Source organism: Cygnus atratus, chromosome 19, assembly GCF_013377495.2.
Source record: "Cygnus atratus isolate AKBS03 ecotype Queensland, Australia chromosome 19, CAtr_DNAZoo_HiC_assembly, whole genome shotgun sequence".
Lineage (NCBI taxonomy): Eukaryota > Metazoa > Chordata > Aves > Anseriformes > Anatidae > Cygnus > Cygnus atratus.
In genome coordinates, this window is record NC_066380.1 from 3,683,287 (window position 1) to 3,696,713 (window position 13,427).

Genomic DNA, 13,427 nt, shown 5'->3' on the forward strand with positions numbered 1-13,427 from the left:
CAGGTGACAGCACTGACAGATGTGGGACGCGGTGCATCCAGGCACATCTCCTGCAATCAGCATCACTGCTGCTCTCCTCCCGCCCGCGCTTTCCCAGAGAAGGGCTGGAAAAACAGACCTCCAGCCAGCCTGCCTTCAAAGAGCCATCTGTAGGCATGCTTTTTGGCCTTTTGGTCACTGAGACTCTGTGCCTCAGGCCACAAAGAGCCCTGTCCTTAGGGCTGCTTTTATTTTTAGGTGAACTTCTAGCACCCGCTAAAATTGCTCCCAGCCCTTGAGCCTGACGTGGTCCTGGACACTTGCCTTGGTGCAAGTGCCTGGCCCCATTACAGCTGGTTTTGCTCAGTGAGGACAATCCAGGCTTTCCCTGCATGCCTAATGCTTATACACCTCTTGCTGAGCTGAGGCTTGAGTTCAGCAGCCCCCAAAATAGGGGTGAAAAACGCAGCGGGACGGTGGTGTGACCCCAGGGGCTGTGCTGGATGCAACCAAAACCAACCCCTCTGCTGCAGGACTCGCACCAGCTGAGAAGAGGATTCAGAATCACAGTGAACTCCAATTTACTGTGCTCATGGCTATTTTGTGCATTGGCTCATCCTGTTTTCCCAGTGCCCAGCTCCCACGCTTTAATGAGCAGCAACATGCCAAATAGTGCAGGCAGAGAGCGGAGGGTTTGTCAGCCTTGTTCTTGGTTCTAACCTGGAGAAAATTGTTTAATGCAGCTCACTAGTGTGGCTAGTCCCCAGCCATTTGTCCCTGGATGCAAAGGTCTGCCCTTTACCCTGGCGCAAGCATCTTTTAGGGCTGACATCCTCTTCACCCAGCTCTGAGGCATTAAGACCAAGGACTCAGAGAGGGAGTGCTATCAAACGCCTCGTGCAACCAGCAGAATTTAGGGTTCCAATGATGCACCACAGTCCCGCTTTGAACACAAAAAAATGACAAAAGGCTTCAAAGAGGAGAAGAATGGGGGTACTCACTCTCTCCCCAGGGTCTCCCATAAGGCCCACGGGTCCAGTTGGTCCTGGAGGTCCTGGAAGGCCCTAGGATAGAAAAAAAAAAAAAGCCACTGAATGAAAATGCGCATTATTTGTAACATTCATAGAAAGCGCAGGAAAAGAAATAGAGCTTTCTGCTTATTTTTGCTCCAGAAAATAGACTCCAAAGAGCTCTGTACACATGCATGGCACATGGAAGTGATGCATCCCGGACACAGACAGGTGCTGAGCCCTCCATGGGCATCAGCTCCCTGCAACGCACACGTCCAGCACCGCAGAGCCACACGCACCCTCCAGTGAGGTGTAAACAAAGTGCCACTTACTGCTGGGCCTTCGGGACCAGGGGGGCCCTCCACAAGCATTCCCTAAACAAGAGGGAGGAAAAACACAGTGATTAGCAGGGCACATCCTCAAAGTCACCTCAACATCAGGGCTGCAAACCCAATGCTTTGTCTGTCCTTAAGTATTTCATGTCTTGCTGCTGGGTCCGGGCATCCCAGAAGCTGAGCAGTTCCCATTCTCTCTCAGTGACACCACCTGCCCACTGAAAAGCCAAATACCATTTATCTGGATCACGCAGGGCATGGCAGAACAGCCCTTTCCCCCAGCACCAAGCCTTGCCACAGCACAGGGTCACCTTCCATACCAAAACCCTTCTCCCTCAGCTCAAGGGCAGGCAAACCTGGGGCACGTGCAAACCTCAGCTATGCTGCAGTGGGAGAAGGGCTCGTTGTCAGGAAGAAGCTGTCTCTAAGCCCAAGCAGCTTTAAAAAAAAAAGTTAATAATCAAACTGCAAGGTGCTTTTTTTTTCTTTTTTTTTTTTTTTTCTGAAATTACTTTTCCTAGCAGGCTGCACACCGTGATTTACTCTGTGTACCTAGGAAATCACTGTGTGGGCAAAAGGGTAGAATAATGTTATTTCATTCCTTTTAATCTAAATATTTTGTCATAACTTTAAATCAGATCTATCATGCACTCAGTAGAATTGAGAGGTTTTTTTTTTTTTATTATTTTCCCCCTCATTGGTATGTAAGAGGCAGGAAAGAAACCTCCCAATAAGCCAGGCAAACGTTTTCCAGCAGGCATCAGGACGCTGTGCTGGGAAGAGCCCCACAGCCAGCGTTGCCCTTTTATCTCGGGACCAGTGACCACGCACCCAGCGGGCACCTCGCTCGAGCCACGGCGCTTTCAGCCCTTGCCAGCTCCTCTGTGGAACTGGGGACATCGCTCCCAGGGGATGCAAGCAGCCCACGAAAGGCTGCAGACCCCCACGGGCTCGCCTCGGGGGAAGCAAGTGCTTGGTCTTGAGCCACCCTCGGCTGGGCTCTGGTGCTAAAAGCGTCGGCTGAGCCCGCGGCAGCAGACAGGGCTGAGCTGAATGAGTCTGAAATGGGGAGAAGAAAACCCAGGCCTGCCCCCAAAGCCACAGTGTCTAACCCCAGAGGAGCAAAAATTAGACCAAGCATGCTGTCAGGAGCCAGCCTTGCTTCCATTAGTGCTGTTTCGGCACCGTTAATGCAGGGCCAGCGCTATTTTCTGTCCTTCCCCACACCCATACTCTCCATTACCATGTCGTTTAAATCTGCTTTCCGCTTCATTTGGGTGCACTTGGGAAAATGTGCTACTAGCACCTGCATCGTTCTCCATGGGTAAAGAGAACAGCTCACAGCCTTTGCCCTGCACCCATTCTGAGAGCAGTGTCACTGACTGCCACGGAGCCACAGCTCTCTTTTGGGTGTAAATTAGGGGGAAACCTTACACAACACTGCCTCAACCCTCACTAAGTGAGCTATTCGCTGTTGTGGGCTAGTAAGATGTGGCAAGCTATGCCGACACAGAAGGCCCCCCCCCAAGGAATGACATCTGCTAAGCACCAGCTCCTTTTCAGTCCCCAATGAGGATGTTGCTCAGAAAACCCCAGAGCTCCCAGCAAACCCACAGGGGCACCCCTAGGCCCGTCCCTGGTGACACCGAGACCAACGATGGCACATTTTGGTGTGGCAGGCTCCAAAAATGAAACCAATGCCAACCCTTCCCCTTCACCAGGCTAGTAAGTGTCTCCAGTCCGGTGCTGAGAGCCACAGCCCACCTCTGTCCCCCCCAAGACTTTTTTGGGGGCTGCCGGGTGCCAGCATCACCACGGCCTGAGTGCGCACAGCACCAGGGCTCTGCTTCCCACAGCTGGCTGCAGGATGCTCCCCGGCACGGAGGGGTCTGGGCTAATGAGCCAATTCACAACACAAACATCCTTGGCATCTCCCCGTATTTATCTGTTGGTTTACGTTGAGCCCTAGCTTTAGGGACATCTGGAGAGTCTCCGCGGCAAGGGATCTCTGCTGTTTACACAACGGGCTCAGCAACACGAGGGGCAGAAACACGAGGAGGATCTGGGACCAGCCAGGCAGGGCAGGACACCCCATAGCTGGGACACAGGGGGGGGTCCCAACATCCCCGTGCCCCCAAGCAGGACCATCCTCACCCCACGCCTGTGCTGCTCTGCTGCCTCCAGTGAGCGTCAGCACCGAGCAAGGATTGAGGGCCGGGCGGCGTGAATGAAAAGCTGAGAAAATTCAGCAGAACCCGCCTTCCCTGCTTGGTTTTTATTTCCCCGTTCTGCGGCAGCCCCAGTCAGAACCGAGATAAAGAGCACGGCGAACGTGAATTTCTCTCTGCTGAGGAGGAACCGAGCGGAGAGGAACGAGGCAGCATTTGGTCTTGTTTACTTTCTGGCAAAAGCTATACGTGGCTCCAGTGTTTTGAAATAGCAAAGGCGGCCAAATTCTTTCTGGATGATTAAACTTAACTATTTTGTTCGCTCTGTAGTGTTTCGGATTGGTTCTGGCCGAGGGCAGGCTGCTGAAGCCGTTTTCCCCGCGTCTTTCTGCTCGCCCCCCACCCTCCCCACGCCGCGGTTCAGCGCATCGCTCGCTCCCTGCCCTTTGTTTGCAGCCTGAGAGCGGGACCCAGAAGGGAAACAGAGGAAGGAAGGCTCGGAAATGCTTTTATCAAGCAGGCGGGGAGGCTTGCAGAGCCCTGCTGCTGCCCCCCCAGCTCCTCCATCGCCCCACTGGCACCGGCAAAGTCTCCTCAAGAAGGAAAGGGAGGAAAAATGCAAAGGAAAATGAGGGGCTGGGGGCGATGGGAAGTGCTGCTGCCGCGCTGGGCGCCGCACGGGCCTTCAGCCAAGGGAAATTAGGTTAACCGAGCTGCTGGTGTGCAGCGAGCCTGTGCTTGGCCCTTCGGGGACGCTGCTGATGGGGTAACCGCAGGGATGCAAAGCCCCCAGTTCCAGCCCAGGGGCACGTTGGCACCCAGCAAGGGGCAGACACACATTAACTGCCCGAATTGAGCCACAAGTGGCTGTCCCAGCACGAGCAGGGCTGGGGACTGCGGAGCCCCCAGCTCCATGCACACCTACAGAGGGATGCTCGCTTGGAAACCCACATTTTCTGCAGACTGCAAAGGGCACGGGCAGTTTTTATTGCTCTTCAGAAAGAAAAAAACACCTCGGGAGTGGGCCAGGGCAGAATTGTAAAGAAGGAAAGCGTTGAGTTTCCCTCCTGGGACAGCACAGGGCTCCTCTGGAAGCGTGAGGCTGGTGGGGGCCAGGAGCAGATGGAGGAGCAAGCCTTGCTGCTCAGCTCCCACCCGATGTGCAGTGGGAACCCTTTTATTTCCACAGAGCTGACCCCATTAGTTGCACCATTAAAGGCGGCCCCAAGCTGCAGGTTCAGGTCAGGATGGGACACAGCCACCAGCTGCAGAGGTCCTCAAAATCCCACAGAGCTGGGGACGGCCTCTGCCTGGCACTTCCATTTTACATGGCCTGGGTTGTTACAGTGAATGAGAGATGTCATGGGAAATTTTGCACTTCCTTCCTAATTTAGGCTGCTTCGTGAAATTACAAAAAAAAAATGATTACAGGATTTTATATTAAAATGAACCAAGTAATTCTTTCATGGGAAATTTTCCTCCCAGCTACACAGCGGAATACAGAGCACCAAATCACACAGAGCACACCCTTTATGCCTTTTTCCTTGGGAAAAAAAAAAAAAAAAAAGAACAGAGATCGATCTTACCGGCTCAATAATTGCAGGCTCCCCCTTCTGTCCTTTCTCACCCCGCGGGCCCCCGATCTGCAGCACCGGACAGAAGAAGAAAGGCAAAAAGTTGATGAGAACATCACTCACACCACCAACGCGGCCCCACGCAGGACCTGGGGATATTGAGGCAGCTTCTGCCACCAGAGGACTGCGGGTTTTTGTAGGGCAGAAAAGGGACACCTCCACCCAACCAGGACATGGAGCTATTTCTTGTACAGCAAGCACATGCATCGAGGTGGATGAACCCAAGTGGGATAGGAGCCCTTTGCAGTGCCCACCTCTATGCTATCATTGTGGGAACGTTCAAAAACATTAAATAAAAACGTTTTGAACTAAGTTTACATCCGACGGAAGAAGCACTCTCACCCCTTCGTAGATGGTGTCCTGGTTTGCAGGCATCCCCGGCCCGATATCAGGAGACACGGTTCTGTCGTAGTAGTTGTAGTAATTTCCATCGTATTCTTTTATTGTTTCCTCGGTGAAATCTTTATCCAGGTCGTCTCCTTCTTGAGGGTTCTGAAAGCAAGAGGAGGAACACATCAGGATGTAAACTTCTATAGGATGCACATGCTGAAAACCTAAGGGTAGACAGTGAGTTTGGGGAAGTGAAGCAGCTTTATAATAATAGCTGCAAATAAAAAGCAGAAAAGTTCAAATCTGGAGTTTTAAGGTCTCCAGTGACCTGTAAGAGTCTTCTCCAACGGCAGGATCTTCACATTGATGTGTACCCTGGCCTTCCCTGGGATTTCTCCATCAAATCCCAGACATAACACTGGGTGTAACAGCCTGAGCGAGGGCAGCAAAGCAGCACAGCAAGAGCTCACGCCAGGACAACCCAACATGCTCCAGAAGCTTGAAGAAACATGGAACCAAAGTTTCTAGCTCCAGGCCCTGCTCATCTCTCTCAGCCTGAATATTGGAGTCGCTGGATTATTAAGCACCAAAAAAAAAATCACATCCAGTCTCATTCTAAAAAGTCATGTCAAAAATGCAACGTGTCATTATGAGAATCCAATTACGGGAGGAAATGTGGAAAAATCCAAGTTGCTTATACAAAAACCTCCTGTTTGTTTTGTCTGGCATCCAAGTCAGTTGTGCTTTTCCAAGGAGCAGTAGCAGAAATTTTTACAAATCTGATTCATTAATCCCTAAATCCTGTCTGAATCTTCACAGCAACAGATACTATGGTCTATAAACAAGGATATTAAATAAATAGCAGAATTTCCTTGCTTATGTCCATCTCCTTGCCCTTTCTGTAGCCTTGCGGGCAACTGTCTCTGGCACCCTTCAGTTTGAAGAGCACCATAAAGAAGAACATGTGCTGATAATCATTTTGTTTCTTTCCCATCCAGGTAATGACCAAAATGGTCCATAAATTGAATTATTTCCAGTGCTTCCCAGAGAAATCATCTCCTCACTGCTGTGAATTCAGAACTATTTAAATGCCACCACCACTTCCAGACCTCATTTTCCATGGCCAAACTGCTCAGAATCCATAAGCATGAGCATCTGTACCTAAATGCAAGAGGATTTAAAGAATAAGCCTGGTGCTAAGGCAAACATACAAAGATTTAGGCTCTCTCATATCAATTCCCAGCCCTGCCCACTTTATCATTTAATTAGCAGGGAAAAATTCATGACAAATCATCCTGTCTCATATTCTCTTGGATCAGAGCATTGAAAAACTGGGGACAGAGGTAAAATCCAAAAGAGCACCACAGAATTTCACGGGCCTGGTCCTGCTACAAAATAATGCTCTCTTAATACCCTGCTTTTCTCTCCCTCTTCTTTCGATATCATTGCCAGCTTCTCAGAGCCATTTGGAAACTGATTTTGCCTGATTCTAACATTAGTGAATTGTCCATTCATGGTATAGAGTAGAAAACTTTAAAAGCAAATTTCTTTGCCAGCATTTAACATGAAAACTTCTGGTTACGATTCTCAATCCAAAGTCTGGGCAAGGCGAAAAGCTGGCTGCAGGTTCTTTTATTAAAGTTTGACACATTTCATAAGTAGCCTCTAAACATTTTTGAGAAAGGTATTTGATAGCATCACTGATAGACTTGAGTTGCTTCTAGATCAATTTTTTGACATAGCAAAAATTTGCAGCTTATGTTTATGGACTTTTTTTTTTTTTTAACAACCCGATGGCGACTCTTGCTTACAAAACTTGGAAAAATGAGCATTATTTTTCCTTTGTACCATGCAAATGGATCTAGTGCTATCACACCTCTTATCCTGTTAAAAATCTTTTATCTGGGTTTGCACTTTGAAACCTCAAAACCTGTTTATCTTTCTGTAAAGCTTTTAGAGATAATACAGCAAGCTTTTTTCAAATTGCATTTCCTGACATTAACATCAAAAAAGTCTGTTTTGATACTCTGATATCCCCAAATCAATTTGCATGGAAAGAGGTAATATTCTGAATAACTGTGCAGAGCAGAAGGAAAGTTCTCTATGCCGAGATATGCAGGTGCTTTGGAAAAAACAAAACAAAACTAAAAATAATCTCCTTTACAATGAGAACACAGCCCAAAAAGAAAACAAGAGGTCAAAAAATCATCGTGCACAATACTGCGATTCTTTGCTGATAACAGCTTCTTGTAAATCACCTTTCAGCCTTCCCTTTTAAGAACGTGATGCAGATAGGAAGCCCTTGGTATATGCATCTAGACAAGCAAAGTAAACTGCTTGATGAATAGCGGGCAATGAACGAAACATATCTGTCCCCTGCTCCTTTTGTTCATGGGAGTATTGCCTCCTAAATCTCAGAACTGCTCACTGGCATTTATCACGGAGTTATCAGCCATAATGAAGCTCAAGCCCGGGAAAGTTAATAGACACTACCTGCCTCCAAAACCTCACACATCACCCCCTGAAAGGTCCACTTGTGTAAGACTGAGTCGCCTTATAAATTCAGATGGAGGAATTGCTATCTTCCCAAAGCAGGTGAACTCCAGCGCCAGACACCCCCACTTCCACACTGCTCGCAGGCAGCTTGCTCGGCCGCTGGGTTAAAGGGTTCTGTTTCTGTCTCCTCGAGAGTTCACAACTGCAGGTGGGGCCCTTACCTTCCACATCAAGGTGTGAACCTGAAACCCACATCCTCCGCTGGGATCCTTGCGCCTCAGGCTGCCACTTTTGGGGAGCCTGCGCCACGTCACACTGCGTTAGCCTTTGCCTCGGTGCGTGGAAGTCTCCCTCAGCTGCACAAGCTGTCCCCCTTCCTCTGCTCATCACTGAGCGATTCAGTGGAGCAACTGGGTGAACTGGAGCAGCCTCCCACCCCTGCAGCCGTCCCCTTTCACATGCAGCCTCTTCTGGAGTTTCTGGGGACCATATCTGGGGACAAGACATCTCGCACGCCCCCTCCTGCAAGCTGCTTTGCTGAGAGCAGGCTCAGTTTTCACAAAAGAAAGCTTTGCAGTGGGTTTCCCTGAACTATCCTCCTCTTCGATTTCCTTTTCCTAAAGGAAAAACTGCTAATGTGGCCCTTGAGCCTCTTATTTCCTCTTCCAATTTTTTTTAAGGTCACCCTATCCAATCTTCAATTCTTCTTTATTAGAAAGTTCAAGCTCGGCCAGAGATTTCTGGCCGTTTGTCAGGAAACAGAAAAAAAGTTTTCCATCCATTGGTTCCCTCAGGTTGGTGCTCACTTCCCTCAGACATGCTGGAGTGTTTTCTGTTTCTGTGTATCGCTTTGGGCCGCCCAGCTGCCTCCTCCGTGGCAGCTCCATCCCCAGCTGCTGGGCTCGATCCCATCACCCTACCAGCCCTCACCTCCTGCTGTGCTCCAGCTCCTTGGCTCTTCCAGACATTTTCCCTCCAACACCTCTGAATTCAAGTTTTTGGGTCCAGCTCCAGTTATTTTGGCCTCTTTTGCCACCCTCCAGAACCTCCCAGAAAGCCTCGAGTGCTGCAGTCCCATTCCTCTCCACTCAAGGAGGAACCACAAAATTCTGCCAGGTCCTAACAAATCCCCCCAGAAACACCATCCCACTATTGATGCCCCTTGCTGATGCTCCTGTATCATCTGAGGATGAGACCAACGTAGGACTACCTGAACTCCTACATAAAAATAAAAACTGGGCAAGACTTAAGGGTAGAATGGTCTCAAGTGTGGCATATTTCAGTTGAAGCATATTAAGTAACTAAACATGCAATTACTCCAGAGAATATCAGTTCTAAGATCCAGACTGATCTCATTTTTAGTAGATCTGTACTCAAAATAGAGGTCTATCTGTGGACAAATGTAATAGTTTAAAAACCAGAGCAAATTTTTCCAGGATAACAGTCCTCAATCAAATCCTAAATATCTGTATTCCACACCCTGAAATATCTCGAGTAAGAGTATCTCTTATGAAACGTCTTCTTCCAACAGCTGCCCAAGCCACCTAGAGATTTACCATATGCGTTATCACATCTCCTTTGCTCAGGGCTATGAAATATCAGAAGTAATAAAAAACAAAGCGAAAGGAAAAGTATTCATTAAAATTACATCAGTCTCGTTGTAGGTGACAACGGTACTCGTGGGGAGCTCAGCTTCCACGGCGTTTTCGGTGAGTCCACCCTCAGGGTCTACTTCTTCATTGTAGTTGACATCTTCGTACGGGAGAGGCGTGAAGTACTCCTCGTTGATGGTCTCGTAGTTGTACTCGTCCACGAGGGGGTCGTCCACCGCAGCGTCCCCTTTCGTCCGCCCCGTGGGGTTTCCTGTGTCGGGTGACGGTGTGGGGGCGGGATAGTCCTGTTGGAGAAACACAGCTAAAATGCCAGAACCAGAGAAACAGAACGGGTGTTCTGCACCATCCTCCACCCCTCAGCTCATCGCTCGATGAAGGTGTTTTTTTGTTTTTTTTTGTTTTTTTGTTTTTTTTCACCAACCACCCCATTGCCAGGACCCCGCGTCGGTACCTGCTTGGTCTCAGGTCGCTCTCCAGCAGCCACTTCGGGGGGGGCAGGTTTGGTGGTGGGTGCCTCAGGCTTTACAGCTTCATCAACGTCTTCGTAGTAAGGGTACTCGTAGTAGTAGGTGTCACCTTCTCCCTCCCCATCGGTGTACTGCAAAGAGAAAACACGAAGCAGAAAATAAGCTGGTGGCACCCAGCACGCTCCTGCCAGCCCTTTCTAGGTTTTATTTCACATCGGTGGGCCACGCCGTGGTGCAGATCAGCACGGCACCATCTTTCCCTTCCTCTTGTTCATCAGCTTCTGCAACGCCTTCACCAAGAGCCTGCCTTTGGGCTGATTGCTTTGACAATTGCTGTGATTTCAGGTTCCCAACAATCTGAGCCATGGGGCATGTTCTGCCTTAGAGAGAACTGAAGCCGCCTTGCTGGAATTTAGTCACCCGTGATAGCATAATCAAACAAAAAGTGATTTTTTATTATATGTCCACTTGCTGAGCCCTCTTGGGTCACATCTCAGACACGCAGAGGGGGATGAACACACACTCAGAGAAGCAGGGCTGCTACTTTCACTCCTCTGATTGCACTAACGGTGTGCGTGTGATTTCCCATCTGCCGTGACCCGCAGGCGGAAGGGCTTCAAAACCAAGATATTTTCAGGGTTTTCCACAAGGCGTCAGTCATTCTTCAAAATGAAATACAAACCAAACGTCTGGTTACAGCCGGGCATGGCAAATCTCTTTGCCAGTCCATCGCTCTTGCTGGCAGCAGACGCCAGCACATGGAAGAGTTATCCTTACACAGGGCCTTACGACAAGCCAGCTCTTGTTGCATTGCTGGCTCAAAAAGAGAGTTTTTTTTCCTACTACCATATATTTTGACCATAGAGTCTATTTTATTTTGCTTTTTTGTTTCTCCAGCAGCACTGGCGGCACAGTTACAGCACTTCGCTGCCGTGCTCTGCCTCACGCTGCAGATTTTTAACCTAAGCCCAAAACTGCCCAAGCTGGAGCAGGGCGATGGCATCACAGCTTGGTGGGGATGTGGCAGGAGCCTGCAGACCCCAGACCAGCTGAAAGACAGCGTGCACACAAGCACCTACGAATGGGGCAGAAGCAGCAGCCAAGGAACTGAGAAGCAGCTGAGGGTGCCAGACACTTTAATTGCTGTGAGCTGGGCGCAAGACCTCTCCTAAAAGTGTAAAATTCAGGTGATGGTCTGCTGGAAATCAGCCATGTCCAGGCATTTCCAATTGAGCAGCAGAAATAAAGAGGCACACTATCAGGCGGTTTTTTGTTTGCTTGTTTGTTTTTGTTGTTGTTTTTTTTTTCCATTTTTTTCCATAAAGAAATAAATCTGACTGTAGAAACAAACTAGCTAGCACAGCAGCATGTACAGGAGAAATCATTACAGATCAGCTGGGAACGTTTCTGCCAAAATGAAATTCAAATGGCAAATGCACAGGCAAAAAAAAAATACTTCTCCTGCCCTTGCCACCTGTTTCAAGAAAGTACTAATAAAAAAGTGCTTAATCTCTTTTCAAGTTTAACAGTAAAAATTGGAATTTAGGAACAGGTGCATGTTTTGGACAGGATTCGACCTGCCTGGGAAGGTCGGTGCTTCGGAGTCAGCTCAGGCTCTCTCTGCTGCGAGCTTTGAGCTCAAAGCAACTATTCATTGCTGGAAACGGGAGGAGTGCAGAAAGGAAGGGAAACTCCTGGGGGCAAGAGCCAAGCAGGCAGAGGCCAGGAGTGGTGGATCCTAAAAACAAAGCCCTGTCTGGGCCACTGCCTTATGCTGGAGCTGCAGAAAAGGCAAACGGGATGAAGGAGCTGAGTGTGTTCACAACCACGGCGTGGAGCCTGATGCTGCTGCCCCCAGAGCATCCCCATCCCCAACCCCATCCCCATCTCCATCTCCATCTCCCCCAGGGGTCTCCCCACCCGACGTGCCCCTCCACTCACATATTCGTCCTGGTTGGGGTCCTGGGACTGGGGCGAGTCGGGGATGGCGGTGTCGCAGTCGGGGCTGTAGTGCTCGCAGTAATCGTGGGCTGCTCGGGGGTCCGCCACGATCAGGAGCTGCTGGATGTCGCCCTGCGGGGAGGCAAAGCAGCGTCAGGGTGTGCACAGAACCAGCAGCCCCACGCTGCAGGTGAGGGGATAAAACACCGCAGAGAAAGAAAAAGGAAAAGCCCCGGTGCTGGGCTGCTTCCCAGCTGCTCGTTAGCCTCAACACTCCTGTTTTTCCCACCCCATCACCTTGCCTCATAAAAGAGACCGGCTCCTCACTCTAACTCCCGTCTCACCTCAATTTTCCACCTGCAGCAGTGGCAGATGCAGAAAGATTAGAAGTACACCTGATAATCAGAAAAAAATAAAATAAAAATAGAGGGAGTTTGCAGAGACTGACTGAAAGCCAGGTGCGCTGCAAGCTCCCCAGACTGCACAGCAAACCCGGCACAGCCAAAGCCCAAAGGTCAGAGCAGAAATTGCTCTTTAGTTTCCTAAAAAAATCACTCTACTGTTTATCCACAACACCAAAAACACAGTTTATTCAGTAGATGGTTACATAAGAAAAGACTTCACTACTTGGATTTTTAGAGCTGATGCTTTAATTAGGGGGAAAAGCCTGGTTTAATAATAGAAAAATATCGCTAAGGATAAAAAAAGGAGCATGACAGCAGAACTGAGAGGACGACTCAGGCACGTAATAGGAACCAGAAGCCCAGACCGGAGCCTGGCCAGAACGTCTCAGAGCCCCGTGGAAAACCAAAGGATGTTTTTGAAGCACGAGGCCAGGGCTGCCTTCGCGCACGCAAGCTGCGCTTGGTCCGGGTGCTGGCCTGTGGTGGGGGACAGCCCCCCAGTGGCACAGTGTCACCTGAACACCACCGTCGGACCTCACCAGAAAAGTGCTGCTTGCATTTCTGGCAGCGATCCGCAAGGAAAGCAGGTTTGCAAGAGCGTCCGTCTCTGCAGCAGCTCTAAAATGCTATGCAAGTTATCCTAAAATTCAGCCGTGGTTTAAGTTTTTTAGTCATTGCTTCCTCTGAATAACCTTTAGAAAATTAACAGAGATGTCTGCAAAGTGGTTTTCAATTACCATTAAAAAAAAGATTATTTTTTTTTTAAAGTAATTCCATGGAGTTCAGTTCTGTCATTGTTGCTTTGGCTTTTTTTCCAGAGTGACCACAAAAAAGGGGGATGCAGGACCAGGAAAATGGAAAATATGCTTTTGTCTCACAGAACATCTCCCGTTTCCAGCCAGCTCTGGCCACCACCTGCAGGGTGACCTGCTGGAGGGTCGGGGTTCCTCACCCCACATAACATCATCCCAGCCTCCCCAGGCAGCTCAGAGCAACAGAGCAGCCTGCCCCTTCGGATGTACCTCCACAGGAGGATGCCCAACCTGGGCA

General features: G+C 49.3%; 1 protein-coding gene across 4 annotated transcripts in view; it reads right to left on the reverse strand.

Annotated features, from left to right (window-relative positions):
- The window catches only part of COL5A1 (collagen type V alpha 1 chain), a 152,091-nt gene that overhangs the window by 72,676 nt on the left and 65,988 nt on the right, over nucleotides 1-13,427 (reverse strand). For all 4 annotated transcript variants that reach the window (XM_035555043.2, XM_035555044.2, XM_035555046.2 and 1 more), the window contains exons 5-11: nucleotides 11,974-12,105; nucleotides 10,017-10,163; nucleotides 9,601-9,849; nucleotides 5,469-5,618; nucleotides 5,079-5,135; nucleotides 1,322-1,363; nucleotides 981-1,043 (exon numbers count right to left, since the gene is read on the reverse strand). In XM_035555043.2, the coding sequence (XP_035410936.1) occupies nucleotides 981-1,043; nucleotides 1,322-1,363; nucleotides 5,079-5,135; nucleotides 5,469-5,618; nucleotides 9,601-9,849; nucleotides 10,017-10,163; nucleotides 11,974-12,105 (840 nt within the window). The remainder of the gene's footprint in view (nucleotides 1-980; nucleotides 1,044-1,321; nucleotides 1,364-5,078; nucleotides 5,136-5,468; nucleotides 5,619-9,600; nucleotides 9,850-10,016; nucleotides 10,164-11,973; nucleotides 12,106-13,427) is intronic.